The 13,583-nt window shown below is 42.3% G+C and overlaps 1 protein-coding gene across 2 annotated transcripts; it reads left to right on the plus strand.

The window, feature by feature from the left end:
• Positions 1 to 1,128: 1,128 nt before the first annotated feature.
• aktip (akt interacting protein) lies at positions 1,129 to 13,196 on the plus strand. 2 transcript variants are annotated; one of them, XM_083793382.1, is made up of 10 exons: positions 1,129 to 1,311; positions 2,491 to 2,630; positions 4,302 to 4,513; positions 4,928 to 4,992; positions 7,650 to 7,750; positions 8,441 to 8,529; positions 9,429 to 9,527; positions 10,893 to 11,000; positions 11,591 to 11,651; positions 12,263 to 13,196. In XM_083793382.1, the coding sequence occupies exons 2-10, from the start codon at positions 2,583 to 2,585 to the stop codon at positions 12,371 to 12,373; spliced, it is 894 nt and encodes a 297-aa protein (XP_083649508.1). In that variant the 5' UTR covers positions 1,129 to 1,311; positions 2,491 to 2,582; the 3' UTR covers positions 12,374 to 13,196. The 2 variants fall into 2 exon arrangements, with proteins under 2 accessions (XP_083649508.1, XP_083649509.1); XM_083793383.1 differs by having other exon boundaries at positions 4,305 to 4,513.
• The last annotated feature ends 387 nt before the right edge of the window (positions 13,197 to 13,583 follow it).

Raw genomic sequence — 13,583 nt, forward strand, 5'->3', positions numbered from 1 at the left:
GAAAATCGAAATGCAATGACATAACATAAGTACTCGTGTCTCCGTGTTTTACTTAAGTAAAAAATACTGCAATGTAGAGAAATATTCTATAAAGTAAAATTCCGGTATTCAAAATGTAGTCTACTTGACCAGGGCTAAGTAAAACTAAAAGTAAAATACTCATTGTGCAGAATGTCCCATTTGATTTCACCAGTTCAAAATGTATTAAAACATTCTATTGAAAATAGCAGATACAAGCTCACAATGCATAATGCATTGCAGTGTTTTGTGAATGTAATCTGAGGCCAATAGGCCATGGTTCTCAGCAGGAAACCGGTGGTTTTCCGGGTGGATTTATTGTGCAGTCCGGGTAGGGAACGAGGCATTACCCCAGGTGAAGGAGTTCAAGTATCTCGGGGTCTTGTTGTTCACGAGTGAGGGGAGGACGGAGAAGGAGATCAGCCGGAGAATCGGAGCGGCAGGGGCGGTATTGCAGTCGCTGTACCGCTCACTGTTGTGACGAAGAGAGAGTTGAGCCAGAAGGCAAAGCTCTCTGTCTACCGAGCAATCTTCGTTCCTACTCTCTCACCTATGGTCATGAAGTGTGGGTCATGAGTCATGACCTGGTCATGACCGAAAGAATAAGGTCGCGAATACAAGCGGCCGAAATGTGATAATAATAATAATTTATAATTATATAACTGTACTGTAGTATAACTATAGTAACTAAAGTTGTACATGTAGGCCTACAATTTGCCTCTGAAATGAGGGGGTCATACCTATGTTCCCTCAGCCCTATGTTCCCTCAGCCCCGAGGTGCGCTGCGGGTCGGGAGAGGGTTGCGGTTAGGTTTAGGTGTCTGCCCGGGGGTGCGCTGCGGGTCGGGAGAGGGTTGCGGTTAGGTTTAGGTGTCTGCCCCGGGGGAGGTTAGGGTTAGGGTGAGGGAGGAGGTAGGTTGTCGTAGGCTGAGGGAACATAGAGCTGAGGGAACATAGGTACGGTCCCGAAATGAGATGTAGTGGACTAGTGGTAGTGCACAGTACTGAAGAAAAACAAAAAATACTCGGTCTACTGGAAAGCCTGGTGGGCGAGGTTACTTACTTGACACAGGAAGTCACAGTATTCAGTGGGTCAACAGTTCCAGTGTAACAGTGTTTCTTCTCGGTCTGTCAAATAATAGTAGCTGCTGTTTGTTACCTAATTGTTATAGTTACTTAGCAGGTTGACAGCTACTGTAGGGGGTGACAATAAGCAGCCGAGACCAACTCCTTCGGGGGGAAAGGACGTTTTAACGCCTTCACTAAAGATAGTTCCACTGTTCTGTCGAGGACGGTAAGTAAGTTGACACCACTCTGTTAAAGGGAAGGAATAAGGGGGGCAGAGACAACTTGTTTGTTAGCGAGAAGGGCATCTTGCTAGGCTAACGTTAGCATTTAAGGTAACGTAAAATTAATTCAAGCTAAAAAATACAATGGACTTATTTATCGTTGCCTTCGTTCTCACAAAATGTCAGTGGCGGAGTGGTAATAATAACATGACGTTTAGAGTTGTAATTGTTGCTGAGCTGCTGAAGTGGGCTCAAACTGAGCCAGGTCAAGCTAACGCTATAGCTACCGTTTGTGAGGCGGCGCTACGCGGATCTCCAGGAATGTGAATATTTTCAGGCTCGTTGACAAAGTGAAACAGCCTCAGAGTCAGCCTGCATGACATCAAACAAAGTCACCACACACACACCAACACCAAAGATCTCACGCAATGTCGACGAAAGGACGAAACGGCACTTATTATAGGGTCGTAGGCGACGTAGCACAATGCTAACACAAAAACAATCTATATAGCCTTGGATTTGAAGACTTATCATAGATATTTTATCGAGTCTGACTTTAACTTTCATATCTATATGCATGTTGTGCAAATATCAAAGTTGATAAAGCACTATGATAGTCTTGCAATGCAAAGGCGCCAGTCTATCTGGAACAGCTATGTCAGCCAGCTAGCACACAACAGTCCCTAATGTTGGTTCAACAAGTTAACAAGTTAATTTAGCTTTGATTGATTGATTGAAATATTTATTAACAGTTTGTAGAATTTACAGTACATTTTAAGCACAAACTCAATACAAAGACTGTCAACTGTGAGTGGACGACCCAATTAAGCATTACACTTGTTTACAACAGGGTCCACATTGTTCAATTCATCAAAACATTTAGAGACATACAAATAGACATTTCTATGTAGCTAAAGAACAGAACAGGAATTCATCATATGGGAAGCAAAAAAGGGAAAAGATACAATATACAGTGAGGGAAAATGGGGGGGGGGGGGGGGATTGGTAGGGCGTTCCACATTTTGGTGGCATAGGAGCGAAAAGAATTAAGTCCCTTGTTTGTGCCGAATCTGGGTTGTACATGGTTTGTTGCACTCCCTCTGGTGTTGTGGGTGTGGACTTCGCTCAACTGTAAATGTGTGTGTATGATCTTTTTATTTTTCTCATGTGTATACCTCCTGCAGACACACCAGCTCTGGATGGCACAGGTGGCATTTGTCGTGGCTCCCACATAGACGCACACAGAGGTCCACACCCTTGATCCTCTGTATGAGTAATGAACCTGAACCCCTTCTGGAGCATGTCTACTAATACAGGACGTAAGGTAAGGACCACAACACAACCGCACAGACTGACGCAATGACGCAAAGTCAGTTATCTCTCTTGGGAAGTTAATTTAGCTGCATCGGTGCACCCACATTTTTTTCATCTAGTCATTTGCTCTCGTCTGACTCTGAATACAAAAACGCTCTCCCTGGGTCAAATCTGGCGACTTTGGAACAGTCGCCACGGGTATTCCTAAATGTAACCTCAGTAAAAGTATGCCTAAACCTAACCTTATTCCTAAACCGTAACCTCAGTAGAACTATGGCTAAACCTAACCGTATTCCTAAACTTAACTTAATCAATAAAACTATGCCTAGCCTTAAACTTATTCCTAACCTTGACCTCAGTAAAACAAATTCAAGAACCACTGGGGGCGAGCATGTTTTGGGGTCAAGTGTTCCAGTACTTTTAGAGTGTCTTATTGCATGCAGTGTTTACCGTTTACAGTAGTTTTGAGTAACACCACCTTGCCGGTGTTTGTCCAACAACAGAGACTTCACAGGAGGGCTTACAACTTCTTCACCTGTTCCCGCTTGTCCTGATTTTGTCTTGGCTTGATCTAGGAGAACTGGATTTGAGTTATGTTGTTTATCAAGTCAACAGACTTGTCATGTGCTCAACTTGTGACATGACAGATTCTCTATACAATCACAGCTATTTCACATCAGATAATGATCTTATTCCTTCATTAAAAGTCTTAAGATTGGTATGGTTAAGATTGGATTGCAGTAGTAAATTGTGATTAACTTGGCTAAGAACAAGTCACTAACCTTATTTCATGGTAACTTGACTTCATCTTTTCCTCTGGATTATCTACATTTTAAAGGATTTACTTTACTCTCCTGGCAGTTGTTTTTGTTTGCTTTCGATTTGGAAGGAAACAATTGACCCTTTGTCTTTGAATACAGCTAACTTGTTACTATATTGATTGGAAAATGTCTATTGTCTATTTTCCAATGTGAAGATGATCTGTTGTCACTTTACTTGACTGCTTTTCTTTGTCTATTGTTGATGCCAGCGATAACGGTGTTAAAGGATCAATCTGTTTGCCTAGTACTAGCTCTGCTATTCTATTGGCTTAGATATTTTAGCATGCTGATGGGATCTGGTGGGTGACATTGATACCATACCTCTAGCAAGGGTGACAATACACCCTGCCCTAAGTGACTTCTCAGAGCTGCATTGTTATTGGTTTCCACTCTTCAACATTATAGCATAGCCTCATTTTTCAGAAATGTGCAGGTTACATCTATATCGCCTCAACTCGCATTCCCACTTTTATCTGCTAATGGCCGTCATTGGGATAGGATTGGAGCTGTGCTTTCTTCTGAATGTCACTCTAGACAGAAAACGTGTCCCAGAGGAGCTGGGGAACAGATGCCAGACGGACAGTGAAATGTGAGAGCATGGTCACAGCATATGGTCACTGGCACTGCCCATCGCTGCTTGTAGTGTACTCTCTAGTGTGCAAACACTCAAAAACAGTGGCCCACTTCAACTATGTTTCTAATTAAACTTTTCATCCCTCTACTTTTTCCACTTAGCCAAGAAATTCATCCTGCCAACAACATTTTCCAATTCAGGAGATGGATAATGGATCGTTTCCCCCTGAGAATTTGCTCAACGTGCCAGTTTTACTCAAGTGCCTGTTCTCTCCCGTCTTTAATAGCAGAGATCTGACAGCGAGGAACAGAGCAGGGAGGCGGACCAGAGAGCCAGCCCGGCCCGGCCGCCCTTTGGCAAAAAGCTACTTCCTGCCATCCCTAAGAATGCAACACCCGTCACTAAACCCCCTTCATTAGCCGCTTCGGCCCAGTCGGCCAACGGCACGCACGCCTCCTATGGCCCGTTCTACCTGGAGTACTCATTGCTGGCAGAGTTGTAAGTACTGGAGGCAGTCGTTCTCAAACCTTTCCGTGCCTGTGACCCACAGATTGATCTGTATTGTGCCAGGGAACTTCAAAAATAGCAGATATATAATCTTATATAGCGTGATGCGCTGTAAGCTTGTATCTATTTTTTGAATATCCAACCTATTTGTATCTGCTATTTTTGCAACAAATAAATGGATAAAGAGGCTAAAATTATGCTATTTAAGTACTTTTTCTGTTTGAAATGCATAAGGGAAAATATTTAAAAGGCTAAACGTCAAGATGAAGATAACATGTTTAACTAGTGCTCATCTAGGCTGTTGGAATGGAAATTAATTCAATGTAATTGTTTTCGCAATTGTTCCTCCCCTCTATCTGCATCCACCTGACTTTGTGTCATGTGATATGCCTTTGTGACCTGCAGTACATTGGTGATCAAGCAGAAACTGCCAGGAATTTATGTACAGCCATCCTTCAAGTCTGCACTGAGTAAGAACGCCCTCCTCTGATTTTTAAGATGAATGCCTTCTAAACGTGCGTGTGTGTGTGTGTGTGTGTGTGTGTGTGTGTGTGTGTGTGATGCTTTCGCAGAATAGTACATGCATACACAAATGTGTATGTACTAGGGACTTTATCCGTTTCATGCCAATTGATAGAGAACATTTACCACAATCGTCTTAACAATTTACAATTTACAATTTAGGCATTTAGCAGACGCTCTTAATCCAGAGCGACTTACATTTAGGCAAGAACAAAAGCATGGGAATACATCACATAAAAGCATTTATCATGAAACATGCGTAAGCTAAGAAGGTAACAGTGGAATATCTATATGATGAAACTATACATACACTATACATAATAAACTATACATATTCACTACTATGCTATACATATGTACTATGGCGTGCTATGACTATATACAATACAATTATAGTGCTGTCTACATAACATGCTATAAGTCTAAGTCAAATGCTATCTAAGCCAACAGAAATTCTATCTAAGGGGTTAGGGTAAGTGCTATGGGCCATGATGGAGTCTGAAAAGGTGGGTTTTCAGGCTACGGCGGAAGATTGGGAGTGATGCTGCAGTTCTGACTGCAATGGGAAGTGCATTCCACAGTTTTGGAGCCAGAAGGGAGAAGAGTTTGGGACGTGTGGAGCGTTGTCCCGGCGTTTTTAGTGAGGGTACTTCCAGTTTCCCTGCGTTGGCTGATCTGAGTGCGCGGGAGGGTTTGTAGGGTTCAATCATACTTGTAAGATATGGGGGAGCCATACCTTTGGTTGCTTTGAATGCCAGCATCAGAGTTTTGTATTCTGTGCGGGCAGCGACCGGGAGCCAGTGGAGGGAGCGGAGCAGGGGGGAGACATGTGAGAATTTTGGCTGGTTGAAGACCAAGCGAGCTGCTGCATTTTGGATCAGCTGGAGAGGCTTAAGTGCACATGCTGGTAGGCCAGTAAGGAGGGAGTTACAATAGTCGAGTTTTGACAAGACTGTTGTCTGGATTAGGAGCTGGGCTGATTCCTGGGTGAGGAACGGTCTAATTCGTCGTATGTTATAGAGTGTGAACCTACATGATCGAGTGACAGCTGTGATGTGAGCTTTGAACGAGAGCTGACTGTCCAGGACAACACCAAGATTCCTGGCTGTTGGGACAGACGTTACCAGGGCGTTGTCTACGGAAATAGTTAGCTCCTGCATAGGGCAGGACTTAGCTGGGAAGAAGAGAAGCTCAGTCTTGTCTGGGTTCAGCTTGAGGTGGTTGGAGGACATCCACTGTGATATGTCAGCCAGGCATGCAGTGATGCGCTCTTCCACCTGAGTGGCAGAGGGGGGGAAGGATAGGAACAGTTGTGTGTCATCGGCGTAGCAGTGATAGGATATATTGTGAGCAGAGATGATAGTGCCAAGGGATTTAGTGTACAGTGAGAAAAGGAGGGGACCAAGTACAGATCCCTGTGGGACCCCAGTTTGGAGGGTTCGGGGGGATGATAGCAGACCTTTCCAGGAAACCTGGTAGGTCCGATCGGTGAGGTAGGAGGAGAACCACTTTAGTGCCGTTCCACCGATGCCTAGCTCCGCTAGGGTTTCTAGGAGCAGCTGGTGGTTCACTGTGTCAAATGCTGCTGATAGGTCTAGGAGAATCAGTACTGCAGAGTGGGAAGCAGCTTGGGCAGCATGTAGTGCTTCTGTGACTGCCAGCAGGGCAGTTTCTGTGGAGTGGGCCTTCTTGAATCCGGACTGGTTGGGATCCAGCAGGTTGTTCTGTGAGAGATGGAGAGAGAGCTGGTTGGAGACGACGCGTTCAATGGTTTTAGAAATAAATGAAAGGAGTGATACCGGTCTGTAGTTCTTGACATCTGAGGGGTCAAGGGTTGGTTTTTTGAGGAGTGGTGTTACTCTGGCTGACTTGAGGGCAGATGGGACGCAGCATGAGGTTACTGAGGTGTTGATGATGGAGGTGATGAAGGGGAGCAGATCAGGTGCGATGGTCTGGAAGATTGGAGACGGGACAGGGTCAAGAGGACAAGTGGTAGGTCTAGAGGATGTTACTAGTTGTAGAACCTCGTCTGGGGAAAGAGGAGAGAAGGAGGACATGCATGGTATGTTGGGGTTGGTGTCAGTTGAGTCAGATGCCACTTTATGTGGGAGGGGAGGAAAGGAGCTTCTGATATCATCAACCTTCTTCTCGAAGTAGTTGACAAAAACATCAGCAGTGAGGGATGAGGGTTGAGTGGGGGGAGGGGGTTTAAGGAGGGAGGTGAAAGTGGAGAAGAGCTTCCTTGGGTTAGAAGTACAGGATTGGATTTTGGTGTGGTAGAAGGAGGTTTTAGCAGTGGTTAGTGAGTGGGCAAAGGCAGAGAGGAGTGAGTGAAAGTGTGAAAGGTCATCTGGTAGCTTTGACTTGTGCCACTTTCTTTCGGCTGCCCTTAGAGGTGTACGCACAATAAATTAACATGTAACTGGATGCTTGCATTTTGTGTCAAAACATGCAGTTGATATACAACTTGTGTGACGGAGAATGCATTTTTACTTTACATAATACATTTATACACAGTGGCAATGTGGTACTCGCTCTTGCATCCCCGTTAAGTTTAGATTTGTTTAAATGTGCTTACTCATCTGATTATCGTCCTGTCTTCTAGTGTGGTTTGGAGTCATATTTATCAGACATGGCTTGTACCAAGATGGCGTCTTCAAGTTCACTGTGTATATTCCAGACAACTACCCTGACGGGGAGTGTCCTGTGAGTAATTCCCAAACATCAACTTACTGAATACCACTACACTAAAAGGCCATAATTTCCTTGATAACCACACAGAAGTAATGTGCCACCACATCAATAACACAAACACCTCTGTAGAAGATAACATGACGCTAAAGCATTATATATATATAAAGTGTGGGTCAAATGTTTAGACTGGTCAAATGTTTTCATGAATCGCTGTAAACTAACCTGGATGAATTTGCGACCAAAGGATCAATTACTGCACCTTAACATCAGTAAAGAAAACTTTATTGTCCATTTAAAAATCCATTTTAAATCTTGCATGAAATGGAAATACAACAATAATAATGTAATTACAATAAAATTCACAAATGCATTAAAAATACTATGTAAAATGCATTCCCATAATTCAGCAATAGTGGTCATGGGCTGTAGGGATTAGGTGGTAGAGCTATTTTAATGTTATTTTATTTAAAAATTCTCTTTATTTAAAATGTCCACTGCGTCTGCAGCTGGCGCAAATGATGTGGAGGTAACACTGTAAATTGGATGTGATATTTGTCAATCCAGGCCTTGGAAGCAAATTTCTCCTAAACTAAAATGAAGGAAATGACTGTCGACCGACCTTGACACAGACACAGTGGACGTTCACATTGGTCGTTTTCGTATTTCTATTTAAAGACTTTGCTCACTGACATTGCCTTTCAGAAAGTGGTGTTTGACATCCCAGTCTTCCATCCCCTGGTAGACCCCGTGTCTGGAGAGCTCGATGTTAGGAGAGCATTCACCAAATGGAGGTCAGTTCTCAATGACTTGTTTTCTTCCTCAAATTGAGTTTGAATGGCAATAAACAAGTTGTGTATTGTACATTTCATGTGTACAGGTTGTTACTTCCTTATAGTGGATGAGAGAGTTCAGTTGTATTATAATGTTAATGTTATAATTCTATGATTTGCAGTTCTATACCTTAATTTATACTTCTGTATTTTGTAAAAAGTATTTTGGTCTAAATGTTCTGTTACTCCTTTTTCTTTTCGTTTATGTTACCTTGTAGGTGGTTGTGCTGTTGAGTAACTTGAAAAATAACCAGAAAAAAAATCTATAAAAAATGTAAAAGAATCGTCATATCGTGTATCGTGCTTGAAAATATATTGTTATATTATACTAGCCCTTACCCGTTGTGAGATATTAAATTCATTATTAATAATTAATGTGTCAAATCGAAAAAAAAGCTCTGTTAAGACCTCCATATTCATATGGTCAATGCCTGTGTGAAAAGTGGGAGTGATTGGTGCAGGCAATGAGGAGATAAGTCTTTGTTTCTGACAGACAGACATTGTTAGAATTATAGTATGATGATGATGATGATAGTATGATTTTTCCATATCGCCCACCCCTATGGCCAAATGGAAACCTTATCTGTCCATAACTGTTAACTTGTCGGGATTCAAATTAAATCGGGCAGATCTACAGGCTGGTAGATCTAAGCTCAAAACACGTCGCTTTTGTGCTGCGTTTCAAGCTTGTGGATCTGCTACATTTGATACATTTGTGTGACACTAGTATAGTATGATCAAGTAGGAAAAACCCTCCACGAAAGTTGGAATATGAAGATTGTGCCAGACAGTAACGATTCACAGTAAGCACGGTTATTGGCATCATGTCATGAATGCATTTGTCCTCTTGTCTGTTGTAGACGAAATCACAACCACATCTGGCAAGTCCTGATGTACGCACGCACCGTGTTCTACAAGATCAACACTCTGGAGCCACTCAATCCAGAGGCTGCTGTGCTGTGAGTATCTGCTGCTGTACAATCTATAAGGAGAGAAAACATGACACCACCTACTCTTAAGCCAGATTTACTTTGCTGTACACGGGCGTGGCACGCCAAAAATAAACCATCACAAAGCTCATGGAGCATTGTGAGCTCATGGATATATTTCGGTGCAGGACACAAAGTTGTAACAAATGATCACCCTGTTGGAAAAATTCAGGTCACTGATTAAAAAAAAAAAAGAGAGAAAATGTGCGGAATCGGTAATACACAAGTCTCCAAAAGAATCACTGCCTGCTTACAGACCTCATCATTCATTTGTTTACAGTGTAATAGCCCGTCCTTGCATTGGCTTCCAATCTATTTCAGAATATATTTGAATTTCTTACTTTTAAGGCCATCTCCGCTTTGCCCGATCCTATATCCAACCGACTTGAGCCATATTATGTACCAAAGCGCTCTTTTGAGGTCCTCAGACAAAGTTGTCGTAGACATCTCATTTTACCATGAAACAAAATAAAAGGTGATCGGGGCTTTCGCATTCAGAGCTCCGACTCTGTGGAATGGTTACACACTGGCATTCCGAGGCCCTCTATTCCGACGCACCGCCATTCCGACGCACACATTACTAACTCTGTCCCTAACCCTTACCGCATGCGGAAGCCACGTAGTCAAATGGTAAATGGTGCATTTATATAGCGCCTTTATCCAAGGCGCTTTACAGAGATTGTGCATTACATTCACCCATTCACACACCGATGGCAGCGGAAACCATGCAAGGCACCAACTAGCACATCGGGAGCAATTAGGGGTTCAGTGTCTTCAGGGCTTGAAGTTCTCAGTCCTGGGGACTGATTTCAGTCCTGAGGATCTCATAGGGGTCATTTAATGAGATCAGTGCAATGAGTTTTCAGTCTTGGGATTGTTTTTGGCTTTAAGCCCTGTGTCTTGCTCAAGGACACTTCGACAGTAACTCTGGGGGAGCCCGGGTTCGAACTGGCAACCTTACGGTTATCATCCAGGCACTCTACCCCTGAGCCACCGCCGCCCCCCTCAGAATGGCGATGCGTCGGAATGCCACTCTGTTGCCCTGGCGTGTGGCGATCAGGCTTGCAGAGTCTGTGCCCTGTTCAAACCCACAGGAAAACTCACTTTTATAAAGCTGCTTTTATTCCCCAAATCTCTTGCAATGTTGTAATTGGTATTTTCCTCACACTGTACATTTGCATACAGTACAGTTCATGAAATGTTTCCTCTACAGCGCCATTACCCATCCTAACTATTAAGAGCAGTGGGTTGCTATGCTATTTATACAGCTCACAGGGAGGACGTATATATCGTATATCAGTTTTCCCTGTTCCCTCCCTTTTGTCTTTCCCTCAGGTATGAAAAGGATGTACAGTTGTTCAAAAGCAAGGTGGTGGATAGCGTGAAACTATGCAACAGTCATCTGTTCGACCAGCCCAAGATAGACGATCCCTATGCAATAAGGTTGGTGAATGTTCTAGCCAGTTGCACACCCCAAAAATAACAGATCTACAATGCAGTTGAGTCTATTTTATGCTCATTACTTTATGCTCATTACTCATTACTTATAGCATAAAAATAGCAGACCTACAAAGGTCGGTTATTTTTTATGCGCGACACCGCCGTGCGACTTAACCCATTTTAGGCGGGAACCCCTTTTGGTGTAAGCATTACGTTATGCTTTAGCTATTTAAAAATAGCAGATCTACAAGCTCGTAGGTCTGCTATTTTTGAAAAATCGAAGAACGACTGACATAGAAACATAGCTTTTTCAGAAAACTGTCATTTTCAAACAGACATTTTTTAAAATCTGATCTCAGGTCAGAATGGGTTAAGTATGAACTGGGCCTAACTCAGGCTTCCCCCATTCCTCACATTCCACTTTTTTGCCACAGCAAAACGGAACACGCCCTGTAATCATGAGGTGTGACTGTGTGTGATCATGTAACCTCAAAAGGAAACAAATGGATGTGTCACTGATAGCTGTCCTGCCCATTTGTCTCCTTTCTCTCTCTCTCTCCATTTGCTTTGTTTTGCCCTTCCACTACGTTTAGCTTTTCACCATGGAATCCACCTGTTCACGAAGAGGCAAAGGAGCGGATGTTCACGCACAAAGTACGTTTTCCTAAAAATGAAATGGGGGCGGGAGTGTTTCAGGGCAGTGTTGTTGTGCTCAATTTTCCAAATACCAGTGGTAGAGACTAGTAACAAAGTACATTTTACTGTACTAAAGTACCATTTTGAGGTACTTTTACTTTACTGGAGTATTTCCAATTTTCTATACTTCTACCACTACATCTCAGAGACAAATATTGTACTTTTTAATCTTTACTTACTAGTTACTTTGTAGATTTTGATTATTATTACAAAACATACATTAACCACTTCAGACATATATAGCCGATCTACAAGCTCACAACAAGTTGCATCATGGCGTGTTTTAAATACATTAAATACATTTTGGACATGTGATAACTTTCTGAATAATGACTGATTTTACTTAAGTATATTTTGATGCCAATAGTTTTGTACTGTAAAGTATATTTTGATTGACAGACTTGTAGTTGCAGTATTGATACTTGAGCTCTTCCACCACCAGAGAGCAATAGAAGTAATTCACAGTGGTCTGGTCTAACCAGTGATATATTCCTGCTGCCAGACATCTCTGGTTATGAACCACTGCCGGTCTCTTTTAATGACTGGTGGTTTGTTCTTGTGGATTTTAGAGACGGCCTGAGGACCACCACAAAGCAATGCAGGTGTCCGGTCTGTCCTGGGTGAAGCCTGGATCCACGCAACCCTTTAGCAAAGAAGACAACCCTCCTCCACAGAGCTGAACCAGCGCTGCTGCATGTCGGCCACCAGAGGGAGGCAAAGAGCAGCATGCCATCCCTACAGTACAACTACAAACTTCACTTATTCAGCTGTTGAGCGTGACATGGGATCCCTTGAATCAGTTGAATGGACTTCATGTTAACTACCTATATTATTGCTCGGCTTTCAACAAAAATAAACATTTTAGGCATCTTCTCCAACCAGCTTTAGGCTGAGAACAAACCTTTACATTATATGTCGTAAATCGCCAATGACAACTGGATGTCTTAGCAACACACTATAGGCTGCCATGCAATCAAAGACTTTTCTCATTAAATGTGCTTTTGGGACACTTGCACATGCTTTGGGTGAGGAGATGACTTCCCAAATGGGACTAAAAGGACTAAGTAAGGCCGTTTTACAGTTATGCGGTAAGTAATGGACCATGTATCGTATCATTGGAATGGACTCAGGGTGGTGTGTGTGTGTGTGTGTGGGCCTTGGAATGTTTAGAGTCCTATCTGTGTAGAGGGGTTCAGTACAGAGATTTCCCCTCGAGTTTTACACCGTATCCCATTCGAATAACTCATTTTATATTTGACTTAATTCTTATTTGGTAATGTTAGGACTTTTCTTTTTTCTTTTTTTACTTTGTAAACTATTGTCTTAAATAGCTCATGATATATCTATATATATAATACATAAATATATGAAGCAGAGCAGGCAAGTATGGTTTAATCACAATGTTAAATTAAATACTCATGTCATTTCCCAGCCCCCCCCCCCCCTTGTATTTTAAACGTTTTCACTCTTTAATGACTCAATTAAAAGTATGTGTAAAATGGATGCTGTACAGAGGTCTTGCTTTAATTCTGATTTAGTAGGGCTTCTCAATATAGACTACTGCTAATATTCTGTTATGCCACACAGTTAATTCCGCTGGTGTCCCAGTTCTGAATGAGTCTGACTTGGCTCAGAGGAAATGTCAGCCTTTTATTCTCCAGTCAGTAATAGTATCACGGTATCACCATCTATAATGATGAAGAGTGATGTGAGAATTATGTGACTTTAAACAAATTAATTTAACTTCCGTTATAGAACCACAAATTCATTTTTGCATTCATCAGTGAATGACGTCATCATATAGGAGATTTAAGATTTGAAAGTTTTTCTCTAAAACTAAATAAAATGCTTAAAACCTTAAATCCACCCTTTGTTTTTTTTTCTTTGTTT

This window comes from Protomyctophum parallelum, assembly GCF_964188405.1.
Source record: "Protomyctophum parallelum genome assembly, chromosome: 2".
Taxonomy (NCBI): domain Eukaryota; kingdom Metazoa; phylum Chordata; class Actinopteri; order Myctophiformes; family Myctophidae; genus Protomyctophum; species Protomyctophum parallelum.

Coding starts and splice junctions, on each gene's coding strand:
- aktip (XM_083793382.1), top strand. CDS start 2,583: ATGAACCTGAACCCCTTCTGGAGCATGTCTACTAATACAGGACGTAAG. Junction 4,993..7,649: donor ATCCTTCAAGTCTGCACTGA/GTAAGAACGCCC, acceptor CCTGTCTTCTAG/TGTGGTTTGGAGTCATATTT. Junction 8,530..9,428: donor AGAGCATTCACCAAATGGAG/GTCAGTTCTCAA, acceptor TGTCTGTTGTAG/ACGAAATCACAACCACATCT.